Raw genomic sequence first — 16,059 nt, 5'->3', positions numbered from 1 at the left:
GACAATCACTTTTGTTTTTAGATTATTTGGCAAGTCAAGGTTTCGTTTTGTAATCTTTGGAGTTGACTAGCATAACACACTTTGCTAGACCGGTTTGACTCTTCTTTTGCTAATATGACTAGTAGTAAGCAACCCTCACTATACCAAGAAGTTATGTCTCTTCTCCTCTTTCCATATGGTTCATAGTAAGTAGCCCTCAGTATACCAAGAAGTCATGTCTTCTCTTTTCATATTGCTCATAGTAATCAATTCCTTACTAAACATATAAGCCATACTCTTCTTTTTTCTCTCAAGCTTTGTTTGTGACATATGTTGATAATTTTGCTTCTTTTATCTTCATATTTTAGATAAACGAGGTCCTAATTCCTTGGGGGCTTGGTATTTTCTTGTCTCTCTAGTGTCTTGGTGAAAGTTTTGATTTTATATTGTACTTTACTGAGAGAATTCTTTCTTCTTGCTTGCTCCATTTGCATGACATGTGTTGATCATGTCGCTCCTTTTTTCTTCACATTTTAAATAGATGAGGTCTTAAGTCCTTGGGGGCTTGGTGTTTTCTTGTATCTCTAGTGTCTTGGTAAAGTCTTTTGAATTTATTATGTACTTTATTGAGAGAATGAGCGTAAGGTCATACTTCGCTAAAGTGGGGCTTAAATGAAGTGTCATAAATTGTATCCTCATACAATTTCATACTCATTTGGGGCCCACATTGGTGCTTGTCCTTCCATGCTTCTGAAACTAATTGCTTCAACTCAAAATAGTGCTTGATTTTGGAGGTAGTTTCATTTGTGATTGCTAGGCATTCTCATTTGAGAATCCTTAAGAGTATTAGAGTTAGATCTCTATATTTTTGTCTCTCTTCCGTAGATTTACTTCTATTTCTAATGGTCACTCTTTAATGTTTCCATATTCCCTCTGTGTTCAATATGGAAACTTTCTTGTTCTCTCTTTAGAATGTTTCTATTTTCACTCTTAACAGTTAAATCTCTCTATTTTTGTTTCTCTTTTGTAGATTTACTTCTATTTCTAATGGTCACTCCTCTTCTATGTTTTCATATTCTCTCTATGTTCAATATGGAAGTTTTCTTTTTCTTTCTTCAGAATGATTCTATTGTTGGAATAAGTATATGGGAAACACGATACTTGTGGGGGGGCGGGGGGGAGGGGGGGAGGTCGGGGGGTGAATCAGGATCTTAAACTTTTAACTTCAAAATCAATTTCCTAAATAGATTTATCGTTAAAACTGTAATGCTGAAACATAAATGAAATACATAACATCCATAAAGAGTTCAACACATAACACAATGATTTGGTTACCTAGAAACAGTTCAAGATGAAGGTAAAACTGGGGTGGGGATGAAACCTACAAATCTTCACTGTTACAACAATAAAGTTAACCTGTTAGGGTTACAATGTTTGATCATAATATATGATCTACCCTATGAGGTGTCTGCCCGGTTAAAAGCTTAAGAGACTATTAGGTCTCACTTTGTTAAATTTTTTTTACACTCACAATGAAGTAAGGACTCTTTTAGGAGGTTTACATAGATTTGTGAAGACCACTCTGTTAAGAGATTTACTTTGTCTCAATTAATAATAATTGATTCAGTACCTGACCCTCGGTTTCCTCTGTAAGTTGATCTTGGGTCTCCTCTTTGCTGTATCTTTGATTTGATCTCCTAATCTGATAACTCTGTTCAATCCTTAACTGCTCTGATTGCTCTTTCTTTGATTTGCTTTCAAACTTCGTCTTTACTCCTTCACATGTGCATACATTCATACACATCCCACACACACGATTCTAGGATAAGAATCCTCCTTAAATAGATGTTCTTTGAGGGTTCTAGATCTTGATCGACTTCTCATAGTTTATCATCTTTTGCCGTTTCTATCCCATTTTCTTATTGGTTGAATTCCACGCCTTGGGATCGTTACCTTATGAAATGACATGTGATCATTCTTCTTAGTTGGTTCTACAAATATTAAATATCATAGAAAAGTCAGCCAAAACGATTTACATGTTTGTGCCATTACAAACTTATATGTCAAAACTGAACTACTCGGCACTTATATGTCAAAATGCTTTGACACTCAGTCATGCATACTTATTCATGTTGTTACTTTGCTTATATATTCCTACTTGCTTGGCAATCAATGATGTGTCAATATCCTCAGTCTAAACCATATTGCTTGGTTCCAATTATATTGCTCAGTGCTTGCTATGTTCAATATGGAAGTTTTCTTTATCTCTCTTCAGAATGATTCTATTTTCTCTCTTTATTCATTATAGAACATTCTTGTTTATACTTGTATATATAGATCATTTATGATCTCTGTTTAATAACACATTTACTATTTTACTATAATATGATATCAAAGTTATTTTTATTTTTGAAATAGGTTTTGAAAATCTTTAGTTTCTTCATAGAATTTTAGACTCATCAGATTTTCAAAAACCTTTGCTAGGGTGTGTTCAATTTCTTTTTGTAGGGTTGTGAATCTTTTAAAAAAACTTGACAAGGGTTTCTTAGCAGTGTTTGTTATCTCTACAAATTGTATTTTTCTTTTTTGCAGTAAAGTTTTTCTTGGGCACAAGTTTTTTTGGTATTTTTTGTCGCTTTGACTCTGTTCGTATTTTCCTTGGGTGCAAGTCTCCTTCTCAACTATTTTTTCAGTCGGTTTAATTGCAGATGATTGTAAAAAAAGACTACTATTTTTTTTTTTTTTTTGGCCCATTTCTTAGCATTTTTTGAGCTTTCAACCTTGTCTTTTTGTATCATCACAACCCTCAGTGATTTGCAACCTTTATATAAGTTGCGCAACTCTGCAACTCGTTTTCTTTTCCTTTGCAACCCCATGATTTGGAAAATGCGTTATTTGTGTTTTTTTGACCCTTTCTTTGGATGATTTCTGCTGCTTGCATGTCATCTAGGGCTTCTAAACACCATTTGCTTCTATTTCCTGGCAAGCCTTGTAGCTTCCACTATTTTTTGCCGATTATTTAGTCAGCCATGACTACCAATTAGTTTTTTCTTTGTTGGTGAGCTTTTCAAACCTTCATTTGGGTTGCCTTCATTTTTTTGGGCGCATCATTTTCCATGCCTCAATTTTTGAGCTAGTAGATTCACAATTTGACTTTAGATTCCTTCTGGGTTTCTCAAGCTCTCTTCCAAGTGTCTTCATTTTTTTTGGGTCTTATGAGGTTTTCACACCATTGCCCCATTGCAAATGGGGACCCTCTTTTTTTTAGCAAGGAGTCTTTGCCTTAGGCAGCTTTAGTTAGCAACACATTTTCAAGTCTCCAAGTCAGGGGTAAGTTTGAGCAGTTTTGGCTCATTGGGAAGCAATTCTTGCTCAGGGTTTTTGTGACCATTTTGCCATCATTTTTCGAAAATTTTCAGCCTAAGTCCAAGTGTGTAACATCCCGTTTTCCCCGGTCTTAATTAACAACTAACATATTGTTATTACTTCATTTTCATAGGAAGACAGTTAAATCAGTTTCGTTCATATGAAAGGGATTCACGGTTAAAATCAGTTAAACAAAATTTCTTAACGAAGAGCTGAAAATACCATCAATGAAAATTACTATAGAAGTTAAAAACCACATACCTTGAAATTTGAGATCGAAATTAAAACTAGGGATGCATCTGCAACCACCTGGGTTAGTCCACAAATACCACTATAACAATATCACATGATGACTACCAATTAAAAACTACTATCTCCAAATCAAATGATTACGATTAAATACCATCATATTTAAAATTAGGGCATCACATGCCATTGTATCAATTAGGGCATCAATTACCTTTAGATCATTTAGGGCTTCCAATACCAGTGATTCAAATAGGGCTTCCGATACCACTGATTCAATTAGGGCTTTCGATACCACTATATCATTTAGGGTTTTAGTTACCATTGAATCAATTAGGGCTTCATATTCCTTTTCTTTCAATTTCTTAACTCTGGCAGTAACTCAAGATTATAAAATATGCTCATATTCAATATTTCGATATATATATATATATATATTGGTAAATGGCCAAGGCCTTGATTAATTGTATTAAAATTAATAAAAAGATTACAATAGCTTTGCTCCGTTCAAATGGGCACAGGTAGGAAAGAACGGAGAAGAAAACCTCTAGTCTAGCTCGGGACAAATATCCTATGTTATTACATCTTGAAAGGGGCATACCCCAGTAATTGCAAGAAATATATATAGTTTAAAATTACAACATGTGAGGGAACAAACCCCTTAAGAAATTTACATCATATAATCTACATTGTTTATAAATAAGTTGAGCTCTGTCTGATTTAGAAATGAACACCTCCTTTGCGCAAGTATACCTTCCGCACCGAACAATCCTTCCTCTAATTGAGCTTGTCAATTAACAAGGTTAGAAAACAAACTAAACAAAAATAAAATAAATCTGCCATCCCGGCTTTCCACAGGAAACTGATTCTCAGTCTTTGGAAATCAATATTTATCAATAATATAAAAGCCTATCTATACTAATCCAGATGGATAATCAAAAAGTGAAGACCATTGAAATAGCTCCTACAAAAATGCATTAACAAAACATCTCTGTAACCTTCGGAATCTAACCACATTAAATATAGAACTATGCGTAAAGTACCAACCTACAAATTAACCATGTAAACTAACCAACCATAATCTTGGTTCGGAATAAGCATAAATAAATAAGATAAGGTCAATCATATGGAAACAGAGCCATACTCTGTCCAGGCTAAATCCTTAACATACTCTCAACCATAACATTCTTAGAGGATGAAAGAAAAAGATCCAGAGAACACAGCCTACCATCTATTATTAACTCTATCTAACGCACCAAGAATGACAATATCCTCTAAAATCAAATGAAGTAAAACTACAGCTACAAGATCGAAACCATAAGAAACAAAATGAAAATTTCACAATTGCAGAATTTTCCCTCCTAGGGAAATTTCCCATCTTCAAAAATTTCCCTACCTCTTCATTTCTCCCAAAAATCTCAAGATTTCCCCCTTTGGGCAAAATGAAATGCAAACTTTTTAGGAGGCTTTTATTCGATGATAACTTAAGCATTCGAATAGTAGCATGATATGGGGAAGAAATTGAGAATTTTCCAAAGAATTTTCCTCTTGGGGGAATATTAATGAGTTAGTTCAATCGGATAAAAAAATATTATTGAATCTATAAATATATGTTTGTGTAATATATATTTCAATATATTGAATATTATTATCACTTTATAATATATATATAAATAAAATTACTTCATATTAAATATCATACAATAGTGATAATAATATAGATAGACCGATTAAATATATTCATGTTTGACCGTATGCTTAAATGAGTTGATCAACTCGATAATAGTTGACGGGCATATTGTTTAGTGGTTGTTTTAAGTTTTATCCAACTGAGAGTCACGTACCTGATGGGACGTGACTCCACGGCGGAGTCACTCCCCATCGGAGACTGACTCCCCTTTCAATATTTATTCACCATTGCAATCTGTAGTTGTAGATCATCTAACACAATTAACTCAAGTCTTTTAAGTACATAAATCATAGAAAACTCTGACATCTCTTTGGCATCTTTTCATTGCTATATGCTGTGCAGATAGAATCGAATCAATAACAGTTAACAAATAAAGTTTTCTGTCTTTTACAGACCACTAGTTTCATCACTTGTCAAGGATTTACAAATGGGGTTGCAAGCTTTGGGTTTAACCATGGAGGAAACTCCATAGTTAAGCGCGCTTAGGCTAGAGTAGTACTAGGATGGGTGACCTCCTGAGAAGTCCCGATGCTTCACCCCTGTGAGCATCACCTAGATCCAGTGAGTGCTAAGTGTTCCATTTATTCTCATGAGATATGGATTCATGTTGAATCACTACTCATGAAATATGGGTCAATGAGTTTGACTCAAAAATCACACAGTTAAATCCTGATAGCAATATCACAAGGATTTACAAATCAGATGTACCTTCAGTGTGGCGACAGGGAATTGGGCAATTAACTTGTGGATGCGTAAATCTGTGAACACAATTTATTTAACTTTAGCAATATTTTCTATTCTCATTGGTGATAAAAGCTAAAACGTCTTGTGCAATAAAACTAACATTATATATGATAATAGCAAAGATATCTTATTTATACAAGATTGTATAAAGGAGATATACTTTCTAAATTGCCAGATGAGTTTGATAGAACTCTACAGGAAATTCCCCATCTTCGTAAATTTCCCTCTTGGGGAAATTTTGCATCTTCGGAAATTTCCCCACTTTGAGTCTCCCAAGTTTTGCAATCCTTTAAGTTATTATTAGTAGATCGATTTATGGCATAAGGGCAGCACCATGAACAAGAATAGAACAAGGAATCGCCAAAGAATACTCAAATGAGGAAATTTTAAGGATACCGTGTCTCGCATCTTCAAAAATTTACCCAGCCAACTGTCATTCTTTGTTAATCGCCAAAACCATTAGTAGATCGATTTATGGCATGAGGGCAGCACCATGAACAAGAATAGAACAAGGAATCACCAAGGAATGCTTAAATGAGGAAGTTTTAAGGATACCATGTCTTGTATCTTCAAAAATTTACCCAGCCAACTATCATTCTTTGTTAATCACCAAAACCATCCTGCACCTCTCCTCACCCACCCACCCCCCCCAACAAAAATAAAATAAAATTTGAGAATAACGAAAATTAGAAATAAAAAATAAATTTAATGGTTTTGGATTGTGATGAGATTAAAATTTCCCTCAACTTTGCAAATGGTTGGTGGGATGAATTTTGTTTATAATTGGTATGATTTTATTTCCATACTTTCTTCATGAACTTAATGCTTTTCTCCTTTGTTTTGCAAGGTGAATTCAAGGAGGGCTGAATTGAAAGAATATTCCGGGAAAATCTTGGAAAATTAGAGCATTGTTGGTGCGCATACCCTCCATCGTCATGCCATCAAAAATTGGCAAGGTGAATTCAAGGAGAAGCTAGAGGGAAAGGTGATGATCAAGGCCTCAAAACTTCAAGTGGATACTACAAGGAGATGGCTCAAGCTTGAGGAGGGATTCACGCTCAAGCTATCAACCTGCAAACTCAAGTTAGAAGTAGGAGGGAAAGTACAGTGGATCCAGCTACATGAAGGAATGTTCAAGTAGAATCAAGATAGATCAAGGTCACAGGCTCACGAAGATGCAATTGGTTCAAGTCAATTCCATGAGGAAATTTCAAAGGATGGAGAAAATTTCAGTTTCAAGCATAGTCAATCAAATCATGCGATGTGTCCTATTTTCTCATTGGCTATCAAAACCATTATAATTTTTGTTTTGGCCAATAAATTGGTGCCTTCATGTAATTGGTTGTAAATTGGGCAACTTTAATTAGAGTTTGTGGGAAGAAATCTCGGCCCTTGATCTTGGCCCTTCGTTGTAATGAAACTATTATAAAAGGCCAAGGCATTCTCATTTGTAATTCATTAGATGAGAGGAGATTAGTTTAGAGATTGGAGGAATTATCTTAGAGTTAGGAGGGGAAAATAGAGAGCTAGAGCTAGAGTAGGATCAAATTGTTGCTATGATGCTTTCAAAGTAATGGATAATTCATTGTTATTTCTTCATGGTGAATTACTTGTTATTGCTTTGGAGTGTTCCATGGTTTCCTCAATCTTTCACCTGGAGTAGATTTCCTTTCATGTTGAAGTAGTTTAGTTGAATGGAAGTTCTTGTTGATGTTTTCTTGTTTGACTATAACAAATTTGGGCCACTAGCCTCTTGCCGATGGTAAGGGTACCTTGTGTGGTTTGCATCTAGACGATGGGATTAGAGAGAGGATATTGATGTGAAAATCATTTGTGTATTCCTTGGAAGCTTGCACTAGGTGGGTGAGTTGTTGGGTTTAATTTGAAGTGAAAACTGGAAAATCAAAACTTATGTCTTCATTGCACATTGTAGAGCCAAATCTTTTGAAGTGCAAGATTTAATACCCATTGAATGAATAGTGAAAGCCCCTTTGTGATAACCAACAAATCACATTATTTCATTGAGCAAGTATCCACGATCGAAGGAACCTTAAAGTCATTTCATGATCTTACTTTGCAAGCTTAGAATGAGATATGACCTTATATCAAGAGAGGATTGAGTGTTTGGTGTTTCTCGTTGAAACATTAAGTATTTGATTCTGTATGTTGTAGTGGAACAAAACTCACACCAATAGGTCTTCTATCAATCTGCCTTAGAGTTTGTATCTTTTTTTGCTATTCACGTTTTTTTGCATTGCAAAATGTGTCATTGGCATCTCTCACTAATCTTCTATTGAAAGACGGTCAACAATTCATCGGAAATAACTACAACACCTGGTAGCAGAGAGTGATGATGATCTTTGGGTACCGTCACCTTGAGACGATTGCTTTGAGTACCGAGTCTTGTCCTATCGCAGTTGATCTACTCAAGAAAAGTTTGATGAGGGTAACTGTGAAGCTGTTATGCTCATTAAGCATTCAGTTACCGACGATAACTGCTGCAAGTGTTGTTCAGCAAGACAGGTGCAGAGATCTGGACTACATTGAAGGATCGATGAGACATAAGACAAAAGCAGAGCTTTCTTTTTTAAGAATGAGCAATTCTCTATTATTATGGATGGGAGGATATCCTTACAAGAACATCTTCTAAAGATCAAGGACATTAGAGATCAGCTTGAGACCATTGGCCATACAATGGAGGAAGAGGATATGGTAGTCATTGCTTTAAAAAGTCTACCATAATTCTATGAGCACTTTATTGAGATGCTCAATATAATTGCAACTAATGTTGATCTCAAATTTTCAAATTTGTGCACTGAACTTCTACAATAGGACCATTGGAAACAACAGTAGCAGTGCTCCTTCTCCTCTGAACAAACATTTACAGCACAATCCTTTCAAAATCGGTTTAATAACATATTCATTATTTTACCATAATAAAGAGCACTAACAGCATGGTCTAGGAATTTCACATTCTCTTTTATGATGATGTTTTAGATAATGTTAGTGCAATTTGTTCTTATCAAAAATTATAGGTGCATAATATATTTTGCAATTTTTACTTACATTTTTTGGATTATTTAATGAAGAAAATCTAGTTTCCAAATGAAGTTTGAAACTGCAATTTGTGTATTTTCACTTACAAAACAAGATCGACAGGTTTAAAGAGAAGTTGAAATTCAAAAGCATCTAATATCTGGATACAACTGTTGGAGTTTGCACATGGATATAAGATTTCAATATACATACTAGATTTGTGCATTGGAGAACCTCATCTATTTTGAGAAACTTGGGGAGTAAACTTATGTTAGCATTTGAATTTCTTTTAGGTATTTCTGGTCATTTTCATCAGAATAATAGATGAATTTTACAAACTTGGCATATAAATTTGATCACAATTCAATTTGTAATTTCACTGGTTACATAATTACATTCGTGTCTTGGCATAGAAACAATAAATTGTTTAAATTTTCTGTGTACCTGGTTTCAAGGGAAGGTATTTTCAAGACATGGTTTCATAATTACATTTGTGTCTTGGCATAGAAACAATAAATTGTTTAAATTTGCCATGTACCTCGTTTCGGGGGAGGTATTTTCAAGACATGGTTTCATTTTTTCGGTGCATTCATTGATCAAATTTGTTATTGGCTTTACAGGGATCTTCTTGTCAATCTTATTTCCTAGTGTTTATGATGATCCTCTAGCTGTCTGAATATCATTATGTCAATTAACAAAAAATTGCTATTCTGCATTATTGACTTGAATAATATGGAGAAAGTCCAGAGAATTATGCTAAAGAGAGCACATTTCTTGAGTATTTATTTTGTTTATACATTTTCTTGATGGTAGGTTTGTTCTTTAATACGAGTTATCTGCACACAGGTGATATACATGGACAATATTCTGACCTGTTAAGGCTGTTCGATCATGGTGGCTTTCCACCAGATGCAAATTACTTGTTTTTGGGTGATTATGTTGATCGTGGTAAGCAGAGTTTAGAGACAATGTGCCTTCTTCTTGCCTACAAGATCAAGTACCCAGAAAACTTCTTTCTTTTAAGGGGAAACCATGAATGTGCTTCCATTAACAGAATATATGGGTTTTATGATGAATGTAAGCGGCGGTTCAATGTTCGCTTGTGGAAGACTTTTACAGATTGTTTCAACTGTTTACCTGCTGCTGCAGTTATTGATGATAAAATTCTATGCATGCATGGAGGCCTTTCGCCTGATTTGAAAAGTTTGGATCAGATTCGTAGGATTTCAAGGCCTACAGATGTCCCAGATATGGGTCTCCTATGTGATCTCCTGTGGGCAGATCCTGATAAGGATATTGAAGGTTGGGGTGAGAATGATAGAGGTGTATCATACACCTTTGGACCCGATGTAGTCTCAGAATTTCTACAGAAACACGATCTCGATCTTATTTGTCGAGCACATCAGGTTTGCAGTTGATGTTCTTTCTTATTAATCTGATTTTATTTTATGTTGATTAACAAATTGATAGAATGAAATTTGAAGATTTGGGTTCTCTCCTATTTATAAACTGACTTAGGTGGTGGAGGATGGATATGAGTTTTTTGCTAAAAGGAAGTTGGTCACCATATTTTCTGCTTCCAATTATTGTGGAGAATTCGACAATGCTGGGGCTCTGATGAGTGTTGATGACATGTTGATGTGCTCCTTCCAAATTATAATGCCACTTGAAAAAAAGGGAAAACTTGGATTTGGATCTAGAGCTGGCACACCACCTAAGAGGGTGGGTGAATTTTTTTGCTCTTAGTTTGCATTGTATAACTGGATTTGCATAGAAGCTATCTTTGCTTTTGTTAGAAGCCTGTCTCCACATCATATCATATTTTTCCTAGTTTTGGTTTGCGTTTTTCCTTGACTTAAATACAGGTTCAGTCTTTTGTCATTTGTTTTTAACTCAGCTAAGAAAGGCTAAAAGGGGTCTGTGATTCATGAGAAATTCCTAGTCCTTGTGTTTAGTTTTCCATCAGTTTCTTATGTGCATAGATTTTATGCATTTGGCAACTGAGATTAAAGGATTAAATGTAAGGGGTTTATTGGAGAAGGGAGAGCAAAAATTTGGCTTCTGATTTGGGTGAGATGTTGATGTCTTGGATTACGATATCATGATCTGATACTGATACAGATACATGTTTTATATGTTCAGGCGCCTCAGGGATCTAAGAGTTAGGAAATTCACTGCCTCGGATATTCTGTTGAGGGAACTTTGTTTGCATTTGGCAATTCAGCAGCCAGGCCTGGCAAGGAAAGAGTTTTCTATTTGATGTCTTTGTGACCTATTAATGTAGAACTGGTTAACTGACCCATAATTTGTGTGGCAATTTCTTTTCAGTGGTCTGCTATGAAATTCAGCTCATAGAAAGCAGGAATTTGTGTAATGAGAGGATTGGCTGGAAGGCTTGGATCTCAAATATTGGGTAGACTAAGCCTTTCAAGGCTTAAGGGACAGTTGAAATAATTGATTTCACATGTACAGTGCTAACCAGAGGATTAGTTCTCCAAGAAGGCATCTTTTTTAGTTACAATGTAGAAGAGCTGGTTTTTAGCATGCTCAGTATCAAATTTCTTTACCCATCTAACCTGTTTTATCGTAGAATTTGTTGTAAATTGTAATGATCTTGGAAATTTTGGTGAGCTCTGCATTTGAGGGGTCTAACTTTTTAGTAGGATTTTCCAAGCTTAATGCAATCAGAACACTTCCTATGCATTTGGAAACCTCTGATAGCTAAACCTTGTTTCCTTATTGTGTCTGGGTTCTTTCCTCAACACTTGAACAGCATACTAAGCTTTCTCAAGAACATGCAGTTGTATTTGGAAGATTGTTGTTTTTTTAGTACCTTAATCTTGCTTTCCTTAATATTTGAGCAAAGATTGCTTTGTCAAGCATGTTGCGGTTACATGGGATTGAGAGGGAGTGTCACCTCCATCTTAATAATCCAAGTCCTGTGAAAACACAAAATATAATTTGATAACACTGTAGGTTTCTCAATTGCCTAAATTAATCTAGGATCTGTGGTGATTAGTAGAAAATGAGCATTAGTGGAAGTATATGTAAGTTATGCACGGTGTAGAATAATGTGTATCGTTTCTTGAGACTTCTAATGCTGGATAAACATGTTTTGGACAGCTTATTTTGCAATTTCTTCCACAAAATCTTTGCATTAGCATGTAATCAATGTCCAATGGCAAGAGGTTTGAGTTGTACAGATTTGGCACCTTTAATTTAGGCATCTGGCTTTTGCAAGCATAGTGCAGAAATTTGCACGACTGGTAATAGATGGGAGTGTTGGACTTGCAAATGAATGACAATTGTCACAGTGCTAGTCTTACAGTTTCTGCCCTTTTATTTATTTGGGTTACTGTCTTGTTTCCATTTGTCTGCTCAATTTTTGTTGCCATTCAGGCCTGCGGTACATTCTTAGGTTTTCTGCTTTATTTGTATTTCTGTTAAATTTAAGCTTCTGAGTAATTTTGTTGCTATCAACTTTCTGATGAGATTGTGGAATTTGTAAGTGGATGTGGCATTTGAAACTGTATTGATTGACCAATGCTAGTAGCTGACTATTGGGTCTCATAGGAGTTCATGGTAGCCATGAATCTTCTGTGCTTTTGAGAGCTTATGCCATCATGGTCAATTCAACTTTTGCCTCACAACTGTCCTGTGTGTTCAGTAAATAAATTGCCCTAAGATGCCACAAAGTGCATATCTTTGGGAGGAATGAAGACAACAACTACATCCTCTCGAGAGAATTGGGAGACCATGGGTGTGTTTCATGCCAAAAAAATTTGAAGGATCATATCTAGTAGTCAGAGATTTTTAGCTTACCACTAACAATGTACAGCCCTCTTTGTAACTGATTAAAGGTTCCGCACATATAGGAAGCTTCCTGCACACAATTGATGCAAAAGTGGGAGAGAATAACTAAGGTGCTAACCATGTAAAAATTTGAAGGATCATATTTAGTAGTCAGAGATTTTTAGCTTGCCACTAAAAATGTACAGCCCTCTTTGTAACTGATTAAAGGTTCCACACATAGGAAGCTTCCTGCGCACATTTGATGCAAAAGTGGGAGTGAACAACTAAGGTGCTAACCATGATTATCGACAACTATGCCATGTCAGGTTTTTGTTCTACGATGCTCTGACATTGTGGAATTCAATGTAGAGGAGCTAGAAGAGATCTATGCTGGTATGCTTTCATAAATCAAATTTTGGTATTTAAAAACATGAAAGTCCCGCCACTAGTGAAATGACAAACACAATAGGATAATCTATCATATTATATAAGTTAAGTGCATATAAAGTGTATATAGAAGCCTTGCGTATACAAGGAACGATGAGGAGGTGAGAAGGCTGGATCAAAACTTTTTCTATGTCTCCAAAGATCCAATACTTAGCTCACTTTAAGGGCTTAACTAGGGCTACTAATGATTTCTTCAAAATAGTTAAGTTGTTTAGGAGATTAAACATGTGTATTGTTCTTGTGCCCAAGGTTCTAAACCTGAAGGCCTTAATTGATTTTAGATCAATTAGTCTGTGCAACACTATCTATAAAGCTTTCTCTAAGATTCTTGTGAATAGATAAAACCCTTCTTGGGAAGGTTTATTGGCATGTCTTGGGCCGACAATTTCTTGATGCAGTGGTTACCACTCATGAGGTTATCCACTCTATGGGCAAAACCATAAATCTTGGTATGGCTCTGAAATTAGATATTTTTGAAGTGTATGATAAAATTGACTACGCTTTTTGTTATGAGGTTCTTGATAGGATTGGGTTCAACAATAAAGTCATTGGAATGACCGTGGTTAAGACTGTCAATTTTTTAGTTTAGGTGAATGGTACTCCTTGGCGTTCTTTTGGAGCTGGGAGGGGTTTAAGGCAAAGGGATCCTATCATCCCTTAACCTTTTTATTATGGTTGTTGAGGTGATTAGTAGATCTTTCTCTAGATTGGTGAGCTCTATGGTGATTTTGGGGGTTAAGCCGCCACTTCCTTACCTCTTGAAGTTATTCAACAGTTCATTAATGAAACTTTTCTATATGGTTGCTCCACGGCGGTTGAAGCTAGGGCATGGCCCAACCTCCTAGATGATTATGTAGACAATTACTAAGTCGAATAACTAATATATTGTGTATCAGTCTACTAGTCTCCTTGATACTTACTTGGGCCTCCCTCTAATGGTGAAGGAAGTCTCCAACCAATTTGGGAACACCATTTTGGAAAGAATGCAAAAGAAATTGGCAGGATGGAAGGGAAAGCTATCAAGTAGTACATGAAAACTTCAATAATCAACTACTCTCCAAGGGGTACCAATGCACTTTCTATCACTCTTTAGAATCTCTCAAGGTATGCCAGGCAAGTTGGAGAAGAGGAAGTTTTTATAGAAAGGGAGTGAAGAAAGGAATATGCTAAGCCTTGTTAATTGGGAGACTGTGTCCAAACCCAAGAGCTCGAAGGATATCTGATCTCAACAAGACACTTCTTACTAAAGTTGGGTAGAGGCTGATTGAAAATTAGGCTAGCTAGTGTGGTTTAATGAAGACCACGTACCTCATAACAACCCATTTGTGTATTGCCTTGAGGATAATGATTGGCTTTTAGGATCTAAAATTTGGAACAACTTGATGAAAAGTACAAATCTCCTCAGAGGAGGACTTCACCGATTGGTGGGGCAAGGAAGTAGTGTTAGATTTTGGGAGCACAAATGGCTCAAAGGGAAACCTTTAACCCAAAGAAAATTTGGTCAGTTGGAGGAAATCCTTAAACACTTATATGGGGAAAAGGTGAGTGATTACATTATTGGGCAAATAAAATGGAAAAGAATTCAGGAGGTGATCCCAATTAACCTTAGACCACTGGTGAGAGAGTTGATTGAGATTATTGACTCTTATAGGATTAAACAATTCCTCGAGGAAGATAGGTTCATTTGAGATAAAACAACTTGAGGGAACTTCTCTACGAGGATCGCCTACTTCATTCTTTTCTTAAAAGATCAAGCTCCCTTGCTTTAGTGGAGGGAAGGTTGGAAAAATCAACTCATTCCTAAGGTGGTTTTTTAAAAAGTGGACAACGTTACATGGAAACATACATACAGTCGATAATCTAAGAAAAATAGGCTTTCAAATTCCCAATAGATGGTATCTTTGCAAAGCTAAGGAAGAGAGCATAGAGCATATTTTCCTTTAAAGCCCTTTTGCTTCAAGAGTCTGGTCTCTAGCCCTTAAGGAGTTTCCTTTGGAGTGGGTCTTTTAGAATGACTTACACCAGATTGTCTTAAATTGGGATTTCCCTTTTTATTATCCGTTGCTCAGATTATTATGGAAAATCACCCCCCTCATGTCTTTCGAGAAATTTGGAAGGAGAGCAACAATCAAATATTGAGGGAGGCTGAGTACCTCGAGGAAGCGGTGGCCAATATCATATTCAAGTTGTTGAAGGAGAATTCAGAGTGTAACAAGTGGTAGACCTTAAAGAGACCCCCCTCAATTGGGGAACATAAAGTGGCTATAAATTGGAAGCTCCTATAGTCTTTTCAGGTTTATGATAGCTTGAAGTCATTCGTTAGAAAGAATACTAAATGAATACCTCCCATTCTTCATGTGGTAAAGCTTAATTTTGACAGGGATGCGAGAAGTGGTTGTGCTGCTAGTGGAGGTGTGTTGGGGGATTCAATTGGTCACCGACTAATGGCTTATGCTGGTAATCTAGGTAATGCTTCTAGTAATGTGGTGGAAGCTATGACACTCTATTGTGGATTGAAATTAGTTGTTAACATTGAATGGAAACACATCTGCATTAAGGGTGGTTCCAAGGTGATCATAAATACGATGAAAAAATATATGGCCCTAGGTTGGTCTATAGCTGGCATAATGAGGGACATCTGGAACCTCCTCGCTAAACTTGAAAGTTATGACTTACAACACACCTACATTGAAGAAAATGTTGTGGATTCTACGGCAAGCATGGGGCTCCAAGTCCAAGGATTAAGGTGTTGGATGTAG

At 36.0% G+C, this 16,059-nt stretch overlaps 1 protein-coding gene across 1 annotated transcript in view; it reads left to right on the top strand.

Moving 5' to 3' along the window:
* Positions 1-11,914, top strand: part of LOC149572378 (serine/threonine-protein phosphatase PP1 isozyme 1-like) — a 61,941-nt gene extending 50,027 nt beyond the window's left edge. Inside the window, exons 2-4 of the mRNA XM_089813553.1 lie at positions 9,908-10,467; positions 10,580-10,783; positions 11,204-11,914. Of these exons, the coding sequence (XP_089669679.1) occupies positions 9,908-10,467; positions 10,580-10,783; positions 11,204-11,227 (788 nt within the window). The 3' untranslated portion in view covers positions 11,228-11,914. The remainder of the gene's footprint in view (positions 1-9,907; positions 10,468-10,579; positions 10,784-11,203) is intronic.
* The last annotated feature ends 4,145 nt before the right edge of the window (positions 11,915-16,059 follow it).

This window comes from Cupressus sempervirens, chromosome 2, assembly GCF_028749045.1.
Source record: "Cupressus sempervirens isolate cs-2001-9-10 chromosome 2, ASM2874904v1, whole genome shotgun sequence".
NCBI lineage: Eukaryota > Viridiplantae > Streptophyta > Pinopsida > Cupressales > Cupressaceae > Cupressus > Cupressus sempervirens.
This window is presented reverse-complemented; position numbering and strand designations above follow the sequence as displayed.